This window comes from Myotis daubentonii, chromosome 2, assembly GCF_963259705.1.
Source record: "Myotis daubentonii chromosome 2, mMyoDau2.1, whole genome shotgun sequence".
NCBI lineage: Eukaryota > Metazoa > Chordata > Mammalia > Chiroptera > Vespertilionidae > Myotis > Myotis daubentonii.
Window position 1 is genome coordinate 80,986,735 of NC_081841.1, and position 24,976 is coordinate 81,011,710.

A 24,976-nucleotide genomic window follows, 5' to 3' on the forward strand; every position below is an offset into this window, starting at 1 on the left:
ACAGTAGGTCCTCGGGTTACGTCGGAGATCCGTTTCTACGGCGGGACGTAACTCGATTTGCACTGTAAGTAGGGACCCGCCTCCATAAGCACCTACGAGCACAGCCGCAGCAGTAATGAAGTGAAACAGAAAAAAAAAATTTAAAAGAAAGATAATTCCTGACCTTTACTTGTGGTAAATAAATAATAAAAACATAAAGCACATATGTATGTACATCGAAATGACGGAACTTTTTTTTTTTAAATGAATGTGAGATGGCGACATAACCATGAAACTACGTACGTGGAGTCCGACGTAACCCGAAGACTGTCTGTAGTTGGTTAAGAAATCTCCTTCAGATCAAGGACTGGAAACCCTTTTTCTTTTGCATCCTCCTGTCCCAGAACAGGCATGGAAATCTTGCATTCCAAGTTTAACCTTCAACATCACATTGGCCTGCAAGGGCATACCATGCCCACCTTGACTTTGCCCTACAATGAGCAGATTTAAAAAAGATGCATTGTAGATGTGTTCTTTGAGGCTGACTGGGTTAGATCTTCTAAAGCTCCTTTTGACTTCTGTGTCCTCCGAAATACACAGTGTTTCTCAGAAGTATGCAAAAAAGAGTTATCTGGAGTCATTTCACATTGAAGCATTTGGCTTGGCTCTGAATTTCATATTGCTGCATCATTGCTAATCAAACATATTAACTTCTATGTCCTTGACAGGCAGTTTATTCCTAACGACTTTATAAAGGAAAAAATGAGTCTGTGCTACATTGGTTACAGTTTGGATAAAAACTATATTTTCTGCTCAGCCAGCGTGGCACAGTGGTTGAGCGTCCACCTATGAACCAGAAGGTTAGGGTTCAAATATTTGTCAGGGCACAGGTCCGGGTTGCAGGCTCGATCCCCAGTATGGGGCATGCAGGAGGCAGTTGATCAATAATTCTCTCTTGTTTCTATCTCTCTCTTCCTCTCCCTTCTTTTCTGAAATCAATAAAAATATAATAAAACAACAGAAAAATAGAAAAAAATATTTTCCTGCAAATTTCATCAAAAATATAAAATGATTCAGAACGTAAAGCAATATTGTGATGCCAAGGAGTGCCAGTGTGACTGCCCTAAATTGCTCAGAATGTCAGGTCTTGTTTAATGTGGGCTGTAAAGACTGTTTTTGGAATCTGAGCTTTCCTCTGTTTATTATCAAAAAGGGCTACAAAGTCACTGGTTAATATCTAAAACTCATGACCAGATGTGATTCTGACCTTTAAAAAATTATTCAAAGGTGATAGGGTGCATAAGCTCTGTATTATGTAACACCCCTAACCTGGCAGTATTTCGTAAGAAATGTTTAGTATTTTCGAAGGGAAATAGAGGAATGTTTACAGTAAGTAGAATAAATCAAGGTTATAAATGCTTCTATCCATTTAGATCAGGTTTTTGTGTTTATTTCTAACCGTTTTATTGAGATATAATTCACATATAAAGTTGATTCATTTTAAGTGTATAGTTTTATTGGTTTCCAGTGTATGTTCACTGAGTTTTTGCAACTATTACTGTAATCATAATTCCATATTTTTAAATTAAGGATGAAGGAGGTTACTGGTTTACTGTGGCTACCAGTTGAACAAGATCTGTGGAGAACAGTTTTGAGGCCGAGCCATGTGGGTAGCAAAACTGGTCCAACTCTTCCTGAGAACCGTGAATGTTTCCACTGGTGGTGTTTATATGCTTGCCTGTCCTGTTTACTGCCTAACGCATTGGTAGTGGAGTTGGGTCATCAGGGTATCCTTATGTTTCGATCAGAATGCCTGGATCCTTATTTTGGTTTTCAAAACTATGATAAATTGTAGGCCCTTCTATCAATGAGCTTTTCCGGAGTAAGACTCTGACATCAGTATTTGATTGCTTCCTGTGCTTGGTCTATGAGGCCCTTGATTCTTGAATGAGTAATAGTGGTTATAGTGTAAATAGGAACCTGGGGGCCGCTTATTTTTTCTCATGCATTTGCCTCTCAGTGCTGTGGCACATGTCTTGTAGATGCAGAAGTACTTTAGCTGTATTTAAATACATATAACTGACTTGTTTTTCGCTTTGACCAGAAGTTTTATCCAAGTGTAAAGGTGCTTGTAAAAATCTGTGTTAAACCCAATTTCAATTTTCATTCTATTACCTTACAAAAAAGGAAACATTTTTAGACATAGTAAACATTTAAAGAAGGGACTGAATGTGAGGTATTTCTTTATCCTTTTAAAGTAATGGCTATCCTAACATATACCCCCACTTGCTTCCTAGAGGCAAATTCACTTCTAAGCAATTTTAAAAGAGCAATAACATAAAGTTAATTGTGGCAGAATGGTTCTATAAAAATTTAATATGCCATTAAGACATTTGCTGATTTACATCAGATTTATATAAAGGTTGCTTGAACCTACACCTTTGCGTGCAGCTGGTAGCCTTTTTTCTAGTTTAATTACACAAAAGCCTCTGAGAAATGTTTTTGAAAGAAACTGTGATTTCTGAGATAAAGGGACCATGCTGTGAAAAGTGTGGCTGTATGGCATAATGACATACATTCTGCAGTCCTAATCAGGAGCCCTGGGCTCACAAGGTTTCTGTCACTGGTTATGTCATTGTGGACAAGTCATTTACCCTCCCCAGGGGTTATTTTCCTAATATGGGAGTTTCTGTGGATGCTTCAAGAATCAAATTATGTCATTCTATTTCTTAAAGTAATTTTACTACTAATCTTTGTTGGGAGTAAAATCCTAACTTTCTGTGTCTTTGAAATAATCTGATTGGAGAGATGGATTAAGTATACAGACATTAAATGATTCATTCATTCTAAGGAACAGAAGATCAGATCCCAGAGCACTTAAAATAATAGGTTGTTTTGTTGTTGTTATTTCGAGGACCACCTATTTGCCGCTAACTGAATTGGGCTGTATGTTCTGTTTCACCTTTGAGACTCTTTTTTTTTAAACAATTTGTTTTAAAATACCTCCATAAGATATCCTTGTATTACGGTTTGAAGTTGTCTTTTTCATTATCTTTTAAACTTAAACACTATTAACACTTGATTATCTGAAATGGATTCTCTCAGAAGTTAATCATACTTTATAATTATTTTTTTAAACATACTTTCATTGATTTCAGAGAGGAAGAAAGAGAGAGATAGAAACATCAATGATGAGATCGGATTGTTGTCAGCTGCCTCCTGCACGCCCCACACTGAGGATTGAGCCACCAGGCCATGTGCTCCACCAGGAATCGAACCGTGACCTCCTGGTTCATAGGTTGACACTCAACCACTGAGGCATGCCAGCTGGACATACTTTCTAATGCTTAATGATAATAATTGTGCAAACCAAAATAGTGGATTATGTCATTTTTACATTAGCCGTGCTATCATTTTAGGCATATCATTAGAAATTGACTGTGATCCTTTTCCTTATGCAAGAAAAATAGCATGCCTTCTTTAAATACCAAAATGAATTCGTCCTTCTCTTTAAGAAAATTAAAAAAAAACTTAAAAGAAAAAAGAAACAAAAACAAAAAACCTAAAAGAACTACCATCAGGTGTTAAATAGGAATCTTGACTGAGAACTTACCATTATCTTCCATCTCAGAAGGCCAGATAGTAAATGCTTTCTGCTTTGCAGGGCAGGTGGGCTCCGTGACAGCTGTTCAACCTGCTGGCTTGCTGAGAACATGGGCATGGCTGTGATCTAGTGACCCTTTATCTAACATGTTTGGGCACCAGATTTGGCCCACAGGCAGTAGTTTGCTGGCTCTATCTGGTGACTTAGTTTATATACCCATGTGTAGTCAGTCATACAGGCACCCCAAAAAGATCGAGTTTAGGACAATATATGTACAGTAGTATGAATCACAAAGTGCTTTCACATTCATTTTTATCTGGATTTTATATGCCCTGTTGAGAATATTAATCTTTCCTTTTTACAGTGGAGTTAACCTAGACAGGTGTACTTTGCCTGGAGTAACCCTGAGAGCACACGATCTTTATTCTATTTTCCTGCTGTATATTTTATCAAAGTACTACTGAGCTCACTGAGCAGGTATCTCCAACCCTGCTTTTTAGTAGGATCTCCTTTACCCTAGAATTTTGAAAGTTAATTCAAGTACAAACTTAGTACTTTGACTAGTCTCTGGACATCATATTCATTCAAAAGAATCATATAAAGTAAACTTTGGTAACAATTCTCCCGTAAAGGAAGCCCAAGTAAGCACAAGGTGGTTTCCAAGAATAACCAGCTCTAGAAGTTCATAGCAGCTGTAAAAATATATCTTCAGTTGAAATTCAGCTTGTAATATAAGGGTGCTTGCATTTTCTTTTTCATCTTTCTTGATTTTTTGTTTTTGTTTTGCAAATTACTTAGAAAAGTGAGCATATTTATTTATTGCTCTTAATACAAAGGCCAAACACTTTTTTCACGAAGAACTGTCAGTGAAAAGAAATTGAGAAGTAAATCTTATACCAGTTTAATACTTTTTTGGGGACAGAATTGGTGGTGGGGTGATGGTGTGTTTCTTAGAGGGTTTACCTCCCCAGTAGATGTGAAGTGATGGACTTTGACAGTGATTTTTATTTTTTAATATCTTGGTGATAAATGCATTGGAAGTTCTGACATAGTTCAGTTGAGAGGTGGCAAAAAGTTTGACAGTGTTATATTTACTGTGTTATAGCTCTCATCCTGACTCTTTAAAAATAGGTCCTTTCATTCTGTTCAAATGAAGAGCACTTAGGGCAGTTGAATACCATTAGAATGATTGGCTCAGAATTTTAAAAATTCAAGGTAACTGCAAAAATCAAAGTGAAATTAACATATATTTTTCTTCTTTTCAAACTCATCATGCCAACATCTCAAATCCTGAATGCTCTCTAAATATATTTTAATGATTATTTCTTAATTGTTCTTAGTGAGTGTAACTTTTTATTTGGCCCTTTTCAAAGTTATTTTTGTTTTTTTGCAATGATTTGTAACAGTTTCTTCCCTCTCTTAAACAGATATCTGGCTGCATGAGGAAATATAATGCCTGCTGCTTTAATAGCAACATGACCTGGGAATTATTCTGATTTTACTCCTTTATATCTCAGTACCCCTCAAATCTAGGGTTTTAATAAAGATTAAATAAGTTAATGCATTAAAATCTCTGAGTGCCTAGCATATAGTAAGTAATTAATGTGAGCCATTTTTATTTTTGTCTGTTTTAAGATGATCACGTTCTCTACAAATTGGCTACCTTTAAAATATGTGCTATAAAGATCATATGTTTGGTTGTTCCTGTTATTTTACTTTTTTAGAAGCAGAGTTTATTATAGTCCATTATAGAAATTATAGAAATACTCAAGCTATTATGTAATGCTGCAAGGATGTTAGTTTATTTTTACATTCATTAATCATTAAATTTTGTTATTTACTACAACACTAACCTAGGAAGTGGCTGTACTTATGACAGGGATATTTAGAAATGAGAATAAAAATAGCTTCCTCCTTGGGACCACAGTTTCCAGGCACTGGGAAGTATGCAATTACATAGAAGTTTCTCAGATCCCGCAATAACATCCTTTTGAAGGAACTGACATTGCTGTATCACTCATATCCGTAATGCCTTACATTTGTCTGGTGTTTCTTTTGTACAAATCCTCCTAACACTTCAGATCACCTCCTAAAGACCTCAGGAAGTGAAGTGGGTATTTTAAGGCTATTTATTTAGAGCTGAATAAATAAATAGAGGTATTATGTAATTTGATTTCTTTCATCTTGTTCAGATGAACTTGTATGTGTAATGACTAAGCCTTGTCTTGCTGATTCCTTTTCTCCCTTATCCTCTGTTTCTTCCTCTCCTTTTTTCCCCCTTCCTTATTCTTCATTGATTGTATTGATTATATAGGAACTTGACCTGCCTTCACAGTTCATATATATTTAAAATACATTTAACATTTTTTCTACCATAAGGGATAGGTCTTATTTGCTATAGGGGCTTTAAATACTGTACCATTAATCTGACTCTCACCAGAGGAAAACATCAAATTGTTAAAGAAACTATGGACATTGACATAATCTATGTTATAAGTCAAAGAAATAAGGAGCTACAGTATCACTTATCCAAGTAGACTTTAAAAAATCTCCAGGTAAATAATTACATATATATATATATATATATATATATATATATATATATATATATATATATATATGTAGGTACATACACCAGAAAGATCTCATTGGATTGTGATCACTGTATCATGATTTTGGTGTATCTAAAACTGCCTTTATATACTGGCTTTACAGCCCCCTTCTAGACTGCTCTCTTGTGTTCATTGTTCTTTTGTTCATTCAGTTGGTCATTTACTCAGTCATTCATGTACTCATTCATCCATCTAATACGGAGTGCCCGCTCTGTGCCAGGTGCTGTCTAGTTGCTGTGGATAGTATGATTTTGTGAACAAAACAGACAATTCTTATCATCTAGGAGCTTGTACTCACGTGGGAATAGTTAGACTCATTTCGGTAAGAGTGTGACACTCATTAGGATTATGTATGCCTAGTGTCCCTTTGCAAAGGTCAACCTCAGACTTGACCTTTGCAATATATGATGTCATTCATGTATGGTACAAGTTATAAGAGAGTTTTGAGAAGGCAGGGCTTAATGTGGCCTGGAGAAATTGGGGGAAGTCTTGTGGAAGAACTGAAATTTAAGTTGCAAGTGAGAGAGAACATTTAAGAAAATGGCAACATTAGGCAGATGGATGCAACTTTGATTTATATACAGAACATTAAGGAAATCAGTATCACTGAGTAAATTTTGAAGTTTCTAACAAAGATATCAATATTAGGGAAGTTTGAAGTCTAGAGATAGTAAAGATGGACCAAATTTTGGACAGCTTTTAATACAAGGCCAAGGACATTGGAATCTTATTATTCTTGTTTTAGAAAATTATTATAGACTATAAGCCTGGTGCATGAAATTGGTGCACTTGGGAGGGGGGGGGGTCCCCTCAGCCTGACCTGTGCCCTCTCGCAGTCTGAGACCCCTCAGGAGATGTAGCAGTGCACCAAGTAGCAGGTGGCCAGGAAGGAGCCCGAATTGGGGCCAGTCGCTGCGCTGCTCATGCTCATCCTGGCCCACTGTGCCTGCTGCCATGGAGTCAGGGGTGGCTCCCACCATGACAGCTGTGCTTGCCAGCCCTGAGAGCCTGGCTTCTGGCTGAGAGGCGCTCCCCCATGGGAGCACACTGACCATCAGGGAGCAGCTCCTGCATTGAGCGTCTGCCCCCTGGTGGTCAGTACACATTATAGCGACTAGTCGTTCTGCTGTAACGGTCACTTAGGCTTTTATTATATAGACTAGAGGCCCGGTGCACGGATTCATGCACAGGTGGGGTCCCTTGGCCTGGCCTGCGGGGATTGGGTCAAAACTGGCTCTCCAGTATCTCCCTAGGGGTCCTGGATTGAGAAAGGGCTGTTCTCAGGTGACGCACCCCGGAATTGGCTCCCTCCTCTCTGGTTCCAGGTGCGTCACCCAAGAACCACAGCTGCCAAGTCACCGCAGCTCCGCAGCTTCTGCGTTAAGCATCTGCCCCCTGGTGGTCAGTACGCATTATAGCTACCGGTCAGACGGTCGCTTAGGCTTTTATATATTATATAGATTCTTGATAAAGAGTAGTGATTAAAAATATAAACAAAAGCATAAAGTCCCATGTCATCAATACAAAGGAAGATAAAATTTGTAGTCCTAATCATGACTGAATAGCTTACTGTCCTTGGGCAGCACATTTAATTAAGCTCTATGGGCATCAGTTTTTTCACTGTAAAATACATGTTAAGGAGATGCCCTCTAAAGTTCTGAGATTTTACAAATATAAGGTTCTAATCTCTAGATTTCTCTAACATTTACCCACTTGTGGCTTTATGAGCTTTTCCTGTAGAAGTTAGTGGTATTTTAAGTCCGGTGTCATTTGAGATTGGAGAGGGTGAGAGCAGTCAAAGAATTTGGATGGTGAAATACTGGAGATAGTGGTTGTGAAGTGGGTACTGTATGTGGTTTAGGGTAGGCTAGGAGCAAAGCACCCTGGATTTATAAAGGACATGGCTTTGAATTCTAGTCTTTCTATCCATTAGCTTTGGGAGTCTGGTGGTGATACACCTTTCCTCTCTGATTTCTACCTACCCTTTTGGAAAATACTAATTTAGCAAGTTTACAAACATTGTAATATCTTAGAAAGAATTACTTGAGAATAATATATGTGAAGACATTCTGTAAGATTTAATGAACATTCATAATTAGTGTTACTACTACCAATAAATGATTTCCCTCATATTCTGTAGTGAAATATAATGACAGAAGAGAATGTTATTTTCTAGGCACTGCTCTCTTCACTGGATGCCAGGACCACATCTGGGAGGTATAAAATGACTTAACAGGTGTTTGAATTCATTAGGCAATTATATACAATTCTCACTTTACTCATAATATCTGGTCTCTCATGGAAAATATAATGGAGCTTAATTTGTACTTGCTTTAGCATATCATTTAGATGACCTGCATTTGTTTAGATTGTTGAAGGAGCAAGATATGTGGGCTGATTTGAGATATGTTGCAGAACAGAAAAGATTTGGATTTATTAAGAAATAGGATCCTAAGTCTAAAAATTCTAGTGTGTTTAATTTAGGAGTATTTACGGAAACGTAGTCAAGAATGGAATTTCCTGATCTTACTTAAAAAGGACTGTTTGAATTACAGAAGTTAAATAAAGATTCCAACACATCCTGTAATTTTTATTATTTTTTGGTAATCAAAATTTATAGCATGTTGTTAAGGTTTTTCATCTTTTGGTTTTATTAATGTTTGACTGCCCATGGCCTGGGTTGCATGAGTTTTCTGCAGTTATAATGAGGCTGGTGTTCATTGCTGAATAGAAGGTGCCTAACATGGCCACAGCATGAGGGGACAGGGAAGACCAGTGCTTTGACCAAGGGCATGTTCAATAGGGAGCAAGGAGACAGAGCCTGCTAGTCATGTATTCCAACCAATCCCTTCCACTTCCCCCTTGCTTAGTTCAAACTTACAGAGTGCCAGTCATGCACCTGGAAAACAGGTCTTGCTGGTCTCACAGCAGGGTTCTAAGGGCCAGGAGCCTGTCAAAAAATGATTGACACTTGAGTCAGAGAGCATTCACTAAACCACAACTGTTAAAGCAGACAGAATTCCCTTTAGAGGAATGCTTCTTGGACCTAATCCAATGATAATAATCTATTAAAACAAGTTGTCTAATCTTGTGAGTTAACTTGAAAAGAGAAGTGGATATGGGGTGAATTGCAAAATGTTTGCACGTGTAAGTTCAATTTATTTAATTTAAATAATTAGGGCACGGCAATGATTAGTACTAATTGGAGCTGCATTGAACTAAAAGAATTATCCAAATATGTTTTGAAGACTCATGAGAGGGCTTTGCAGTAAATCGTATTTAATTCTAGTTATTTTAAATGCTGCTAAAAACCAAAGATGTACATCTTAGGGGGGAAAAAAACCCCAATTTTAACCCTGCCTGAAATTACTTGAAATATTTAATGATAGCTATAAAGGGTAGACATTCTTAGAAGATTAATGAGGAGAGTTTTAATGGCACTCAGAAAAGGTATTAGTAAATGCAGAATTTTTTTTTTGACTAATTTGAAGTAAGATCAAACTTTGGGGGGGTGTATTGAAGTCTTATTCAAGTAGAAGACAAATACTGCAATGATTATGTGGGTTTCACAGTTTCCTGTTTCTTTCGGTTTTAAAACCTTCTTGTGAAGTTGCCTGTGAACTTTCTGAACACCTCAATTCCCATATGTAATCTTGAAAAGTTAGTATATGATTAAAATTTAATTTTAAATCTCACATTAAAAGAGAATGAAAGACATGAGACAGATTACGTTTACACAAAGATTTCCTCTGTTTAGATTGGTAGCCACCACCAATAGGCTTCAAAAATCGCATTTTTGCCAAGTTACTTCTGGCAAGAAGACGCTTTTGGAGGGACTATCAGAAAAGAACTAGAACTGCAAAACTTTTTAGTATTTTAGTTTGTTCTCAAATATCTGGCTTATGGCCACTTGGCAGCTATATCAAGCATTTCTATGTCTGTATAACATGAAATATGCAACTAGTTAATTTTTTGTAAAATAATTTGAGGTTCAGCCTTTTGGTGATTAAGTCCAGCTAATAAAGATATGCATTTAAGAAATGCTTATTTGTAGATGCAAATATTAATTTGTACTCTTAGGAAAGGTATTCAGTTTATTTAAAACATATTGCCATCTAGGTTTACTGTTTTACTTTTCAAAAAGAAATTCATTTTCAGAGGTTGCATTGATCTAAAAAGATCACTCTTCTTTTCATGAATACTAAATTTTTGTGTATTTTCAGATAACTAGGTTTAGGTTACTGCTGATATCACTACTTTGCTGCTCCTTATATCGCTTCTATATTAAAAGGAGCAAAGCAAATATTCTACCCAACAAAGATTTGAAAGTAGAGTTGTTGTTTTTTCTGTAATAGATTTTACTAACCATAACTCTCTTTACTACTCTGATGCACTTGACAATTTGGCATGGTTGTTTAGGCAGGGGAGGAGGTATAGGTGATGATGACCCTTCTGCTTGCTCAGTAAACCCAGAATGTTCTGCTCAGTTGATCTTGCAAGGATTCCAATTCTGTTTGATTCTGCTCTGATCGACTGCTAATTGTAATGCCTAAGTATGTGCCACAGTACTGTGTGGGAATTTCTGAATAGTTGTAATTACCAAGTATTGAAAGAAGAATTATAAAACTGGCTCATGTTTCCAGAAGTGAAAATTGTCTTTCAAAAACTCTAATTACTCTGCCTCAGTTTCCCAATCCAAAGAAAAAAAAAAAGGAAAACAAAGCTAGTGTTGTTTTATAAGTCAATGTGGCATTTTGTGAATAAAGACAAAATCCACCTGAGAAATGTATAGGTAAAGGGCTGCATTTTTATTTATAAGAAAAAGTAAATAACCATTTGTCTATTTTTACACTGAATTACTCTTTGTATTCATCAGAAGACAAATGCAGTTATAAAGTGGGAGCATATTTCCACTTAAGAGCACTAAGCATTGAATTCATGCTTATAATGAACACCTACCTATAAGGTATGTATATTAAGTTTTATTTGTGTATATAAAATATTTTTTATTGGTATCTTTTGTATCTTCATAGAAAAACTCCCACACTCATTAAATAGCTGTCCATTATGATATCTTTGAGAGAAGACGGCTGTATCTTGGCCTCCCCACTGAGGGAAGTCTCATTATAGTTTGTCTCTTTATGGTTTCAAAATGCTGGCCTCACATGCTTAACTCATTAATGAGACTGGATAATGGCTGGTTTGTCGCACTGAAGCCACACAGAGTTAAAAGAATGTTGCAGTTTAATCCATTGGCACGGGAACTACATTTGTAAAGCCCTTGCCCACTTGAGAAGAGATGGATAGAAAAGAGTTTTTTTCCCCAAATTCAGTTCATTTGTAGCTCTTTGATTTTGATTTCTCTGCCTACTATTTGTATTCTTAAGGATAAGAGAAAGGAGTTTAATACAAACCAAAAGTGTTTTGATAGTCAAAGTGAGGTGTCTTCTTTTGTTTAAAGTATTTTTTGTTTCGTAGATCACAGAGGATATTTTCTTCACATATTTTCTTCATAAAGGGTGGATTGTTTCATGGCTAACCTGATTTGACCATAGTGCACTGCCTGGTGGCAAGTGTTAAACCTCTTATTTTAAGCTAAACAAGATTACTGTGAAGGCCGGCATTCAGGGACTTGCTTTCAGTGTAATGGGGTAGGGTCTGTGGCACACCCCTTGTGGTTCCAGTAATTGAACTCTTTGGGTACCTCAGTTTCTATGAGGTAGCTCTAGAAGGATCCTGCCATGGGTACGCAAGGAATTACTAACTGTTAGTTCAATGAGGAAGAGTGGGTCACTATGCCAACAAAAGCACTGTAATAACGGGTTTAGAAGCATCCTTTCCTCCATACTTCACTCTTTTGGGGGGTGTTAGAGTAGGTATACGACAAATGCTATAGAGTGTCAGACAAAAATCAAACAGGATTTGAAATCACTATGTCATCTTTCATATAATACATATATGCAACTGTGGTCATTTAACCTGAATTTTACTTCATTCTATGTTCCATCTTTATTGGATTAATTTAGACAGCAGTTAAAATGTTAATATGCACTTAACATTGGCATTAATACAGTAATCCCTCTGTATGCAAGGGGGATTGGTTCCAGGACTCTCGAGGATACGAAAATCCATGCAAGCTTAAATCACTTATATAAAACTAGAGGCCCGGTGCACAAAAATTTGTGCATTAGGGGTGGGGGGCAGTCCCTCAGCCCAGCCTGTGTCCTCTCGTAGTCTGGGACCCCTCAGGGGATGACCACCTACTGGCTTAGGCCCGCTCGCCGGGGGATTAGGCCTAAGCTGACAATCAGACATCCCTCTGGCAGCCTGGCAGCCCTCGGGGTATGTCCACTTGCCAGCGGGGAGCAGGCCTAAGCTGCAGTCAGACATCCTTAGCGCTGCTGAGGAGCCGGGAGAGGCTCCCACCACCACTGCTGTACTGGCAGCCATCAGCCTGGCTTGTGGCTGAGCAGAGCTCCCCCTGTGGGAGCACACTGACCACCAGGGGGCAGCTCCTGCATTGAGCATCTGCCCCCTGGTGGTCAGTGTGTGTCATAGTGACCAGTCATTCCCAGTCTTTCTGCTGTTAGGGTCAGTTTGCATATTACCCTTTTATTATATAGGATAGAGGCCTGGTGCATGGGTGGGGTCTGGCTGGTTTGCCCGGAAGGCTGTCGCGGATCAGGGTAGGGGTCCTGCTGGGGTGCCTGGCCAGCCTGAGTGAGGGGCTGATGGGTGTTTGTAGGCTGGTCACACCCCCTTTGGGGTGGGGGTCCCCGCTGGGGTGCCTGGCCAGCCTCGGTGAGGTGCTGATGGCTGTTTGCAGGCTGGTCACACCCCCTTCAGGGTGGGGGTCCCCACTGGGGTGCCTGGCCAGCCTGGGTGAGGGGATGATGGCTGTTTGTAGGCTGGTCAAGCCCCCCCAGTGAGGACCCTCACCCCATGGAGGCTTGGCCAGCCTGGGTGAGGGGCTGATGGCTATTTTCAGGCTGGCCACAACCCCTTTAGGGTGGGGGATCCCCACTGGGGTGCCTGGCCAGTCTGCGTGAGGGGCTGAAGGCCGTTTTCAGGCTGGCCAAGCCCCCCAGCAACGGAAGCTCCCAGCCTCTCCTTTTTTTCTTTTTCTTTTTTTATTCTGGGATTTATTTACCTTCTATAATTGAAACTTTGTAGCCTTGAGAGGAGCTCAGAGCTGGCCAGTGTGGGCGGGAGGGAAGCTTGGCTTCTTCCATCTCCAGGGGCAATGCAAGCCTCTTGCTCACTCCAGCTCCTTGGCCACTGCTGGCTGAAAGCAGGTATCTGGGGTTTATTTACCTTCTATAATTGAAACTTTGTTGCTTTGAGTGGAGCTCAGAGCTGGCCGCGGCAGGCAGGAAGCTTGGCTTACTCCATCATTGGGGCAACCAAACCTCCTGCTCACTCCAGCTCCGTGGCTGCTGGCCACCATCTTGGTTGGATTAATTTGCATATAGTTGCTCTGATTGGCTGCTGGGTGTGGCTTAAGGTGTAGTGAAGGTACGGTCAATTTGCATGCTTGTCTTTTGTTAGTGTAGATGGACATAACCTGTATTTGCCTCTAGGCTACACAGGGTATGCTACCTCTCACTTCATTTGCATGGATTCAGCTTAGTGCCTGGCACATGGAAAATTCAAGTTTTGCCTTTTTGGAACGTTTGGGATTTTTTTCCTGAAATTTTAGATACGTGGTTGGTTGAATCTGAGGCTGTATAAAACCACACATACAGAGGATTGACTGTATATTTTGGCTGGAAGCTTTCTGATATTGATCTATCAAAGCACATCTACTTAATTATATTTGCTTTCTAACGTTTTTATTCTGCTAACAACCATTCTTTAAATGGTTTTTCTTTTCTAGAACAGTTTTAGGTTTACAGAAAAATTGAGAAGATGAAACAGAGTTCCTATATACTTCACACCCAGTTTCCCCTGTTACTGCCATTGTACATTAGTACAGTATGTATAATTAATTAGCCAATGCGGATACGTTATTATTAACCAAAGGTCATAGTTCACTCAGATTTCCATCACTGTTACCTGATGTTCCTTTTCTGTTCCAAGGTGCCATCTGGAATAGCACATTCCACTTCTTTGTCTTGTCTCCTTAGGCTCCCCCTCGTGTGACAGTTCCTCAGACTTTGTTTTTACAACCTTCACACTTTTAAGGATTTCTAGTTAGCTGTTTTGTGAAATGTTCTCCAATGGAATTTGCCAGATGTTTTTCTCATGATTACATTTTCATGCGTTTTGAGAGGAAGAAGACAGATATAATGATAATACCAACAGTACCCAATATCCACCTGACTTATCATGTTAATGTGGACCTTGCCATGGGGCCTGAGGTAGTGTTTTTCATGTTTTCCACCATGGAGTTAATCCCTCCCACTTCCGTCCTTCCACACTGTGTTCTTTGGAAGGAAGTCAGAACGCATGACCCACATTGATAGAGTGGGGAATTATGCTTTTCCTCTTTGAGGGTGGAGTATGTATGTCAATTATTTGAAAGTCTGTGAGGGACATTTGTCTCTTCACTCTCATGTATTTATTTTTTGAATCATTTCTTGATATGGACTTATGGGTATTTATTTTATACACTGGGCTATAATTTAATACCGCTTTACTTATTTTATTGCTCAAATTGTTCCAGCTTTTGCCATTGGGAGCTCTTTAAATATAATCCTGTGTCCATTTGACACTGTGTGTGTGTGTGTGTTTTGAGTAATTTCTCACTTTCTTGCTCATCTTGTGTATTTCCTGCCCTAGTCCTAAAATCAGTTCATTTCTTCAAAGAACCCTAGTTATTTTTATTGGAAAATGGTATTAAAAATTAAGGTGCGGACACTAGGTAACAGCATTGGCAGAGTAAATAAAACAAATGTTTAAGTAAAATTCAGAAGAACCTCAAGTATGAATAAGGAAAAGAAGAATACATAGTCATCTTAGGTTTCTTCTCTTTAATTTACATTTGTTTAATATTCTAAATGTTCATTTTTTTTTTTTTACCAACATTTAGCTAAGTATCATGTATGAATGAAGATTATGAGGAATTTTAAGTAGGCTAATAGTTATGATTGTAACTGAAATAAGAAAAAAAATACACTATTGTTTTCAATGACCTTTTACTACCAAATCAATACAAATATGTTTGATTTTAAACTTTGGGTAAGTAACACATGTCATTTATAATGTCAGATACATGAATATGCTTTGACATCTTTGGATTTTGAATTAACCATAATCTCCCTTGAGGAAAACCTTGTTGGTAAATGATAATCTGATTTTTAAAAATCTAGATTTTCATCAGTGAAATTATATCTATAACTGATTTGTTAAGCTGTTTTGTTTATCTGGGCTTGTACAAATGCTTTCTGATAGATCTTAGAACTCACCATAAAGTATTATGGTGTATTACAGAGTCATCTTGAATAAATGATTCTTTATAATTGAAAGTGTTGAATAAATTTCTCAGTATTGTACCATGCTTCCTATGCCCTAAATCTTGAAATTCGTTCCTTACAAAGACTGGAGATATCTGTCCATTGAACCTCTTTATGTAGTTTGATATACCAAACATTAAAATTATTTTATCTTGTCTGTTAGTTGATGTGAAAAAGAGTTTCTAATCTTATATAGTGGGTAATTATTAATAAGGAAACCTATTTTTCCATGGAAGGGAAACAGAAGTACCCTGACAACTTTATTATGGCAAAACTTTGATTAATCCCATGAATATGTGCTAAGAACAATTACTAATTATCCTTTAGCCATGCACTACTTCTTGTCACAAGTTCAGTAAAATATGCTTTTATATTCATGTGTTGGAGTGAGTCTCTAATGAGAACTGTTTTGGAAAAGGAGGACAGCAAAGAGGAAGCCTATATTATTGATATGAGGAAAGCCTATGACGTCAGTGATGAATGATGGCTACAAAATAAAAGATACTGGATTTTTGTTATGTCTGGATAGCCTTTTCTCTCAGTTGTTCTTAAAACTTTCAGATACTGATTTTTATCGACTTTATTATTATTATAACTCTATTATCATTGCCAAGGGCTTAATTTGGAATTAAATGAGCCTATTGCTTAAGTAATTTATTTTTATTAGTTTGCCAAAAAGTGAGTCTCATGATGGTTTTCATACTCTACACCAGAATGTTTACATTTCTCTTTCATCGAGTCTAAAATATTTATTTTCAGTTTCTTTTATGCCCCAGAAAATATGAGATAGAATACAATATTGAAGTTGCCAGCATGCATGGCAGTTTTTCTTGAGTGGTAGGGGAGTTGTTATAGTTGACTTTCATTTTTCTCTTGTGTTCTTTCTTTTGTCAAAGACTCCCATAGAAGGAAATAATTTACTACAGGCTCCTTAAAAGGCATCACCACTAATTAACATGGCAGGGTCTTTCCAGCAGCCTTGACTTCATCTTTCAGGTGATGTGTGGGAAAGATTTTGATGTTTTATGATAAATGTCACATTATTAGCTGATTAACTAATAAGTAGGTGTTTTTTTTTTTAAATTTCTGTAGTGTACCCAAAGACTAGAAATGAAATTGTCAACCATGAACATTATATTCTTAGCTGATTTCCATCCTATGATTTTCTGTTTCTGACAGTTCCAGAAAAATCCCTCTAAAATTTTGTAATTTTGTAACTTAGAAAGTCACACGTGAAACCTATATGTGCATATTGACCAATGCCACCCCAATGAAATGTAATTTAAAAAAAAGAAAGATACAGTTTTTGTTTTATTTTCAACAAAATGGAGATTTGGGCTGATTTCCCTTTTTATGTTAAAGAAGAACTTTTAAAAGGATGAAAAGCATATTTAAACATTTCGGAAAATTTGATTTTCTTAAAGCCAGTTTATGTCTATTTGTATTTATTTATGATATTTTGTAAAAAAAAAAAAAAAAAAAGTATCTTTTTCCTCTCAGTTGCATTATATATTCAAAAGATATGGATATACCATGGTTTATTTTCATATTGCTCTATTGAAATTTTTAGCTATTTTCTTATTTTTGCATTTATAAATAGTGATGAATTAGATGTCCTTATATTTAGATCTAAGAGAGATTTTCTTTTTAGAGAATAGGTAACTAAATCCAGATTATCAAATAGTAGGGGGTACAAAGTATTAATTTTTCTAAATACTTCCAATTTTCTCACCAAAACTATACAATTTATATTTACCCAGTATTTACCCAAAGTCACTCAGTGACTTTTATGTCCAATTTTTTCCATTTCTCTTTTTTTCCCCACTTGGATTCATGTGAAATATATTTTGTCAGTTTGATTTTCCTTTTTATTGATGAAGGAAATTGAACATTTTTTCAAATGTTTTTGCCTTTTCCTTAATTTTCTCTCTGGATTATGTGCTTTTTGTGATTCATATTTAGAAGACTATTTCCTGCCCCTGCCCCCGCCCCTGGGAACAAATCCTCTGTCTTCTGTATAGTGCAACAACACTTAAATATTTCAATCTTGAGTTCTACTTATTACAATGATCTCAGTTCCTTTGTAGCCTGACCTTCATGATGCTCACCACTCCATTATACTAAGAATTGAATTTTGCCCTGCACTTGGGAGAAAACGTTACGTTTCATTATGGTTTATTCATTTAGATTGAGGAAGATAAGCTTTAAAACTTTGTGAAATGAAAGCCATTGGCCAACAGTATTTTTAGTATCACTAAGAATTAGACTTGTACGAATATGCAGTGACTCTCAACTTCAGCTGCATGAGAATCAATCCCCTATGGAGAATTTAGTTAGACCAAGGCACTGGTATTTTTAAAAGCTCACAATTAATATGGTCCTTCAGGTTTGAAAATTGTCCTTTAAGTCCCTATGGTTCTTTTCCTCATGATGTGTTTTTCTGAAATAGGCTATATGAAGCTCCAAGAACACAAGGTCTTTAGTTACACTTTGAAAATAGACTTCTGGTACAAATTCAAAATTGAATTATTTCCAAGTTCAGTCTTCTTTATTCATGATCTATTTTCTCATTTATTTTTGCCAAATGATATGTTTCTTCTTTCTAGAATCTAAGACTACTCAATTATGTCCTTGATCCATCAAGTTATTTACTACTTTTAACATTTGGTTTTGTGTGTTTTAATTTTTCTCCTATAATCCAGAAATTTTAAGCTTTTTGTTGTGTAGAATTTCAGAGGAGCCAAGGTAATGGTTTGCAAAAGTTACTTTTAGATGATAAGAGGCTTTGCATCATTTCATTTTTCTAGCAGAGACCTGAAATTTAAAGATTCGTGATGACTGAACATATTATTCCCCTGCCATTAAAAATTTCAAATAGCATTACAAAAGTTAATTTTGAGCAGAGGTCTGCCACAGAAGTTTTCATTTTTATTTAAATATGTTTATTGATTTCAGAGAGAATGGGAGAGGGGGAGAGAGAGAGAAACATCAATGATGAGAATCATTGATGGGCTGCCTCTTGCACACACCCTACTGGGGATTGAGCCTGCAACCCAGGCATGTGCCCCCCGCCAATATAGATCCCGGAACCCTTCAGTCCACAGGCCCACGCTCTATCCACTGAGCCAAACCAGCCAGGTCCACCAAAGAAGTTTTTAAAACACTGAGACAGTTAATTCTATGAATTTAGCATTATTGTGATTTGATATAAACCAACAATCCCACCTCTTAAAATTTCCATTTATTTGTTGTTTCTAATTTTTCTTATTCTGCATTTTTAACTTCTAACCTCATCTCCCTTTGCTCCTTGTCTCTTATACCCAGAATTACCCCTTTTTAAATACCTAAAATATTGTTCAAAATAATTTTGAAATATAAAAGTGGACATACCATCAAGAAAACTGCTCAATGAATTATAAACGTTGTTTTGTAGAGATAAAAACTTCTAAGGTCTTAGAATAAGCTCCCATTAATTATTTTAAAATTTGGGAACACTATTGTCTATGTTGGAAAGGGTTAGATTACCAGTTAGGAGGAGTCTAATCTGATAATCCAGTCTTGGCATTTTGAACTAGAGTGATGACAGAAGAGATGGAGGGAAATGGACACATCAGGATATATTTTGAAGTGAAAGTGAGAGGACTTGGTGTAATGCATGGAATATAGAGGGAAGGAGAGAGGTTGTGAAGAAGAAACTGCTTACATAGTATTACCATCATCTCAGGTGTAATGATTGGAGAGGAACTGTTTCATTGGAGAAGGTAGGAAGTCAAGTTGTATATTGGACATTTTGAGTTGAGGTACCTAAGTGTATATGCTCAACATACAATTGAATAAAGGACTATGGAGGTGAAGGGAGATGCAGATGGAGTTATTAGGAAATATTAATAATTTTAAAATCATGAATCTTGCTGAGATCATTAGGTTCAGAGTGGAGATAGAGCTGATAGTCTAAGACCAGTTATGTGGCTTCTAGCAGTGAGAGAGGCGAATGAGAAGTGTCTGGGAAGGACAATGTAGTAGCAGTTGCTTATAATATTGCATGGTTATAATGGAAGTTGTGCATACTCAAGATATATTGCTCTTTGTGGATTGTTTTCTAATTGAGATATTATTGATATAGACGTTATATTAGTTTTAGGTGTACAAAATAATAATTTGATGTATGTTTATATTGTGAAATGTTTACCACAAGTTAGTTAAGTTTTGTAACACACAGTTACAAAAATTTTATTTTTTTTGTGATGCGAACTTTTAAGGTCTGCTCAATCAACTGTCAAATATACAATAATACAGTATTGTTAACTGTAATCACCACAGTATACATTGCATCCTCAGACTTATTTATCTTATAACTGGAACTTGTACCTTTTGACCACTTTTGCCATTTGGCCCTTTACATCCCTCCCCCATCTCAGCCACCCATCAATTTGTTCTCTGAATATGTGAGTTTGTGGGGTTTTATTTAGATTCTGCCTGTGAGATAATACAGTATTTTTCTTCCTCTGTCTGATTGATTTCTCTTAGCATGATGCCCTTAAAGTATATTCATGTTGTGGCAAATGGCAGAGTTTCCTTCTTTTTATAGCTGGGTAATATTCCATTTGATATATATGGAATATATATATATATATATATATATATATATATTACATTTTTTTAATATATTTTATTGATTTTTTACAGAGAGGAAGGGAGAGAGATAGAGAGCTAGAAACATCGACGAGAGAGAAACATCGATCAGCTGCCTCCTGCACATCTCCCACTGGGGATGTGCCCGCAACCCAGGTACATGCCCCTGACCGGAATCGAACCCGGGACCTTTCATTCCGCAGGCCGACGCTCTATCCACTGAGCCAAACTGGTTTTGGCATATTACATTTTCTTTATTCATTCATCTATACACACTTGAGATGGTCTCATGTTTTGGCTGCTATAAATAATACTGCAGTGAACATGGGGATGCAAGATATCTTTTTGACATAGTAATTTCAGTTTCTTCAGATAAATAACTAGAAGTGGAATTGCTGGATCATATGGTAATTCAATTTTAGTGAGGCATATTTCCATGCTTATTTTCCATAGTGGGTGCACCAATTTATATTTCCACCAAACTGTATATAAGGTTTCCCTTTTTTCCACATCCTCATCAACACTTGTTATTTCTTATCTTTTTGATAATAGCCATTGTGAAATGTGTGAGGTAATATCTGGTTGTGGTTTTGATTTGCATTTCTCTGATGATTAGTGATGTTGAGCATCTTTTCATGTACCTATTGGCCATCTTTTTTTGGAAAAATGTCTATTCAGATCCTCTGACCGTTTTGTAATTGTATTTGTTTTTTTTCTTTGAGTTGTATGAATTATGTATATATTTTGGATATTAATGTATTATTTGCAAATATTTTCTTCATTCTCAGGACTTAGATTGTTTGAGGTCATTAAATTCTTATTCAGATTGAGTTTGCCACAAATTCTCATTAATGAGGATGTCCTTTTGCCTTCATCTCACGATTTTATTTCTCATAAAATAAGTTTGTTTTAAAGTCATTGTATTCCTAAAAAGTTGTCATCAATGTGAAAAACTTCACATTCATGAGGAGTGTTGTTAAATGGTTGATGTCACTGATGCCAGTGGCAGCCTGGGGTACAGGTGAAAGCCTGGTTTATAAATTCTGCAAGGATATTCAAGACAATGAAGTCAGGACTGGCATAGACATGGCGAAATGCTATTCCTACTTTTGAGCTGAATGGAATCCTGTTCTCCATATATATATATATTTTTTTTTGTCATGACTGTTCTTTGTTTTCCCCCAGTATCTGAATTATAAAATGAAAGAACTCAGTTATTAGATGCCTACTAAGAATGCTAAGTACTTTCACATTGTTGTCTTATTTTGACCTGATGCCAATTCCAAGAAGGAAATATATACAACTCATTTTGTAGAGGTCAAGAAATTGAAGCTTTGGTTATTGGTACGTTAGAAGAGGTGGATGAAGTCATATATTTAAGACATAATGCTGTGTTAACTGTCCATTTAAAAATGTATTTCATCTCTAATGTTAAGTGAAGTCACCATGCTGTATTGATGATCATCTTAATTTTTCCCTCCCTCTCTTTTGGTTTCAGGGGAAGAATTTGTCTCTTTTCCTCAGCATTAGTTTGTTAACTCTCTGGGGGACTTCCCTTTTGGGTGCCCGTTTATACTGGATGGGAAACAAACCACCAAGCTTTTCCAACTCGGACAACCCAGCTGCTGATTCTGATAGTCTCCTGGCTCGCACACTCACCTTCTTCTACTTGCCAACCAAGAACCTCTGGCTGTTACTCTGCCCTGATACCCTCAGTTTTGATTGGTCAATGGATGCCGTGCCTCTGCTCAAAACAGTTTGTGATTGGAGAAACCTACACACTGTGGCCTTCTATAGTGGACTCCTCCTCCTTGCCTACTGTGGTTTAAAGAGCCCAAGCCTGGAAAGAGAATACTATGGGAAATTTGTAACAAATGGCAAGCAGAATGCAAATGGACATAGCTGCCATTCAGATGTGGAGTACCGGAACTCAGAGATTAAGCCCAGCTTTGCATCCAAAGTAGAAAATGGCATTAAAAATAACGTACCACAGACAGCACCACTTCCTTCTACAGAGAACGTTGTTGTACTGTCTTTATCTTTGTTAATCATACCCTTTGTTCCTGCCACGAACCTGTTTTTCTATGTCGGCTTTGTAATTGCAGAGCGAGTATTGTATATTCCTAGCATGGGCTTCTGCCTCCTCATTACAGTGGGTGCCAGAGCCCTGTATGTCAGAGTCCAGAAGCGGTTTCTCAAGAGCTTGATTTTTTATGCTACAGCTACATTAATTGTTTTCTATGGACTCAAGACTGCAATCAGGAATGGAGACTGGCAGAATGAGGAAATGCTGTATAGGTCAGGGATAAAAGTAAACCCAGCTAAAGGTAATAATTTATTTTATGCTTTTACCTAGACAGTTTACTCTTTCTGCCTTCTTATATCTATGCTTCTTGCCTTAAAACACAGCATTAAGGATGAAGAGGTCCTTTTATGCAATGCCCATATCTTTTTATCTTTTAAGAGGTGAGCAGTGCAATTTAGAGACATATCAGTGTTCCATATTTGGAATAGGGAAGTATTTTTCCAAGTCCTTGGCTACATTTGTCCAGAGCAGTGCTTCTAAACCTTGGCTGCACATTAGAATCACCTGGGAATCTTTCTAAAATCCTGATTTCTGGGCCTCATCCTCCGGAAATTCTGTTTCTTTGTTACTAATGTTGTGGCCCCACCCCATAACAAAGAAACAGAATTTCCGGAGGATGATTTCCAGGTGATTCTAATGTGCAGCCAAGGTTGAGAACCACTGGTCCAGAGGAATTAGAACTCTTGTTATGTAAAAATATCGACTACCATAAGATTTTAGAAAAATGCTCAGTTTCCACATTTTAAAGTACTGATGGACATCACCTCTTTCAGCATGTAATAAAAGTCAGGTTAAAACAATTAAGTATGCTTGAGCTCTCTGTTTTGTAAGCATCACCTGAGTAAACACCACCAGAATGACACTGACACAGCAGATTTGGAGGTAAGTTTACTTCTGAACCTCGGAACTGTGTCTGTAGGTGTCAGTGCTTACGCATGCAAGCGTGAGCTATCCTTAGCGTTGCAGAGGCCAAGTAACTGGGGTGCTGCCAAGTAGTGAGCACATTCTTATTTGAGTTCTTAAGTCACTTGGGGAAATAAACTTTTCACTGTACCATGTACAGATTGATCATATTTTTTTTTTTATTGGTTTTGATTTAGAAAGTTATTTTAGCAAACCTCAGGATCTATAATTGAATAGTCAAAAGCTGTTACAAAGGATTTCTCTGGTTTTAGTTAATTAAATGGTTATGGAAGCTTGAAAACAACTGAATGAAAATAAGTTTACATTTTAAGTGCAGAAATATAGTAAATAGTGACAAATACTCTTGTTCTTCATAATCCATTTTTTAGTTATGTATCCTTTGGCAGCGGTTCTCAACCTGTGTGTCGCGACCCCTTTGGGGGTCGAATGACCCTTTCACAGGGGTCGCCTAAGACCATCGGAAAACACATATATAATTACATATTGTTTTTGTGATTAATCCCTATGCTTTAATTATGTTCAATTTGTAACAGTGAAATTGAGGTCACCACAACATGAGGAACTGTATTAAAGGGTCGCGGCATTAGGAAGGTTGAAAACCACTGCTTTAAAGTATGTTTGCTTGCATTTGAACTGGTCGTCTACTTTTCCTAACACAATTCTGTACCAGTATTTAAATACTGAAAGTACAAAACCGTTCTAATTGCATGGAGTGCCCTGCTTATGTATATAAGGATATATACACAATTATCTAGACCAGTGATTTTCAACTTGTTCATGCCATGGCACACATAAATGAATTGCTAAAATTCTGTGACACAACAAAAAATATCATTTTCCTGATCTGACAAAAAAAGGGGGGGGGGGTATATGTTTGATTCATTCACATCGGATGGCTAGTGCGTTGGCTGTTGTCATTTTTTTATTTGACAGTCTGAGTGAAAAGAGGTCAGTGCCCCTGACTAAATAGTCAGGTATTGCATTAAAAATTATATATATATATAGTTGATTTCAAAGAGGAAGGGAAAGGAAGAGAGAGATAGAAACATCAGTGATGAGAGAAAATCATTGATCACTGCCTCCTGTAAGCCCCCTACTGTGAATGAGCAACACATGTCTGGAAGCCAAGGAACTAATTGTTGGTACTTAAACTGTTTAATAGATTGCAGGAATTTTAAGGTGACTAGAAACTTTATTTTTATTTATTTTTTTCTATTATTTCTCTTTTTTTTTCCTCAATCCCTCCACCCCCACCAACTCCACCCCGATAGCTGTCTGCCTGCTCTCTATCTATGAGTCTGGCTCTGTTTTGCTTATTAGTTCATTTTGTTTGTTAGATCCCACATAAGAGTGAAATCAGTGCATAGCATGTTCTCATGGAAAAATCTTCACCCTGTGGCTTTTTTAGGTAGTGAGTGCTATAGTTTATTGGATGCCTGAACCTACATCTTGCTGTAACAATCGTTGTAATCAGTTCTCACAGAATACTTTTCAGTTCATTTTTCTTCACTGGTAGATATAAATATATAAACCAAGGCTGTGCTACCAGTTTATTTTCCTGCTGTTTAAAACCGAAACATAATAAGGAATTATAAGAAAAAATATCAGCGCATTATTTGCATCCCAGGATTGTTCTGAGGAGTTTTTAAATTTATTGGTTTTCAGTTCCTGTAACAAGGAGCCA

General features: G+C 37.1%; 1 protein-coding gene across 2 annotated transcripts in view; it reads left to right on the forward strand.

The window, feature by feature from the left end:
- The window catches only part of TMTC2 (transmembrane O-mannosyltransferase targeting cadherins 2), a 409,914-nt gene that overhangs the window by 173,035 nt on the left and 211,903 nt on the right, over nt 1-24,976 (forward strand). For both annotated transcript variants that reach the window (XR_009451272.1, XM_059683726.1), the window contains exon 3: nt 21,781-22,609. Coding sequence is in view for 1 of the 2 variants with exons in the window: in XM_059683726.1 (XP_059539709.1) it covers nt 21,781-22,609 (829 nt within the window). In the remaining variant the exon portion in view is untranslated. The remainder of the gene's footprint in view (nt 1-21,780; nt 22,610-24,976) is intronic.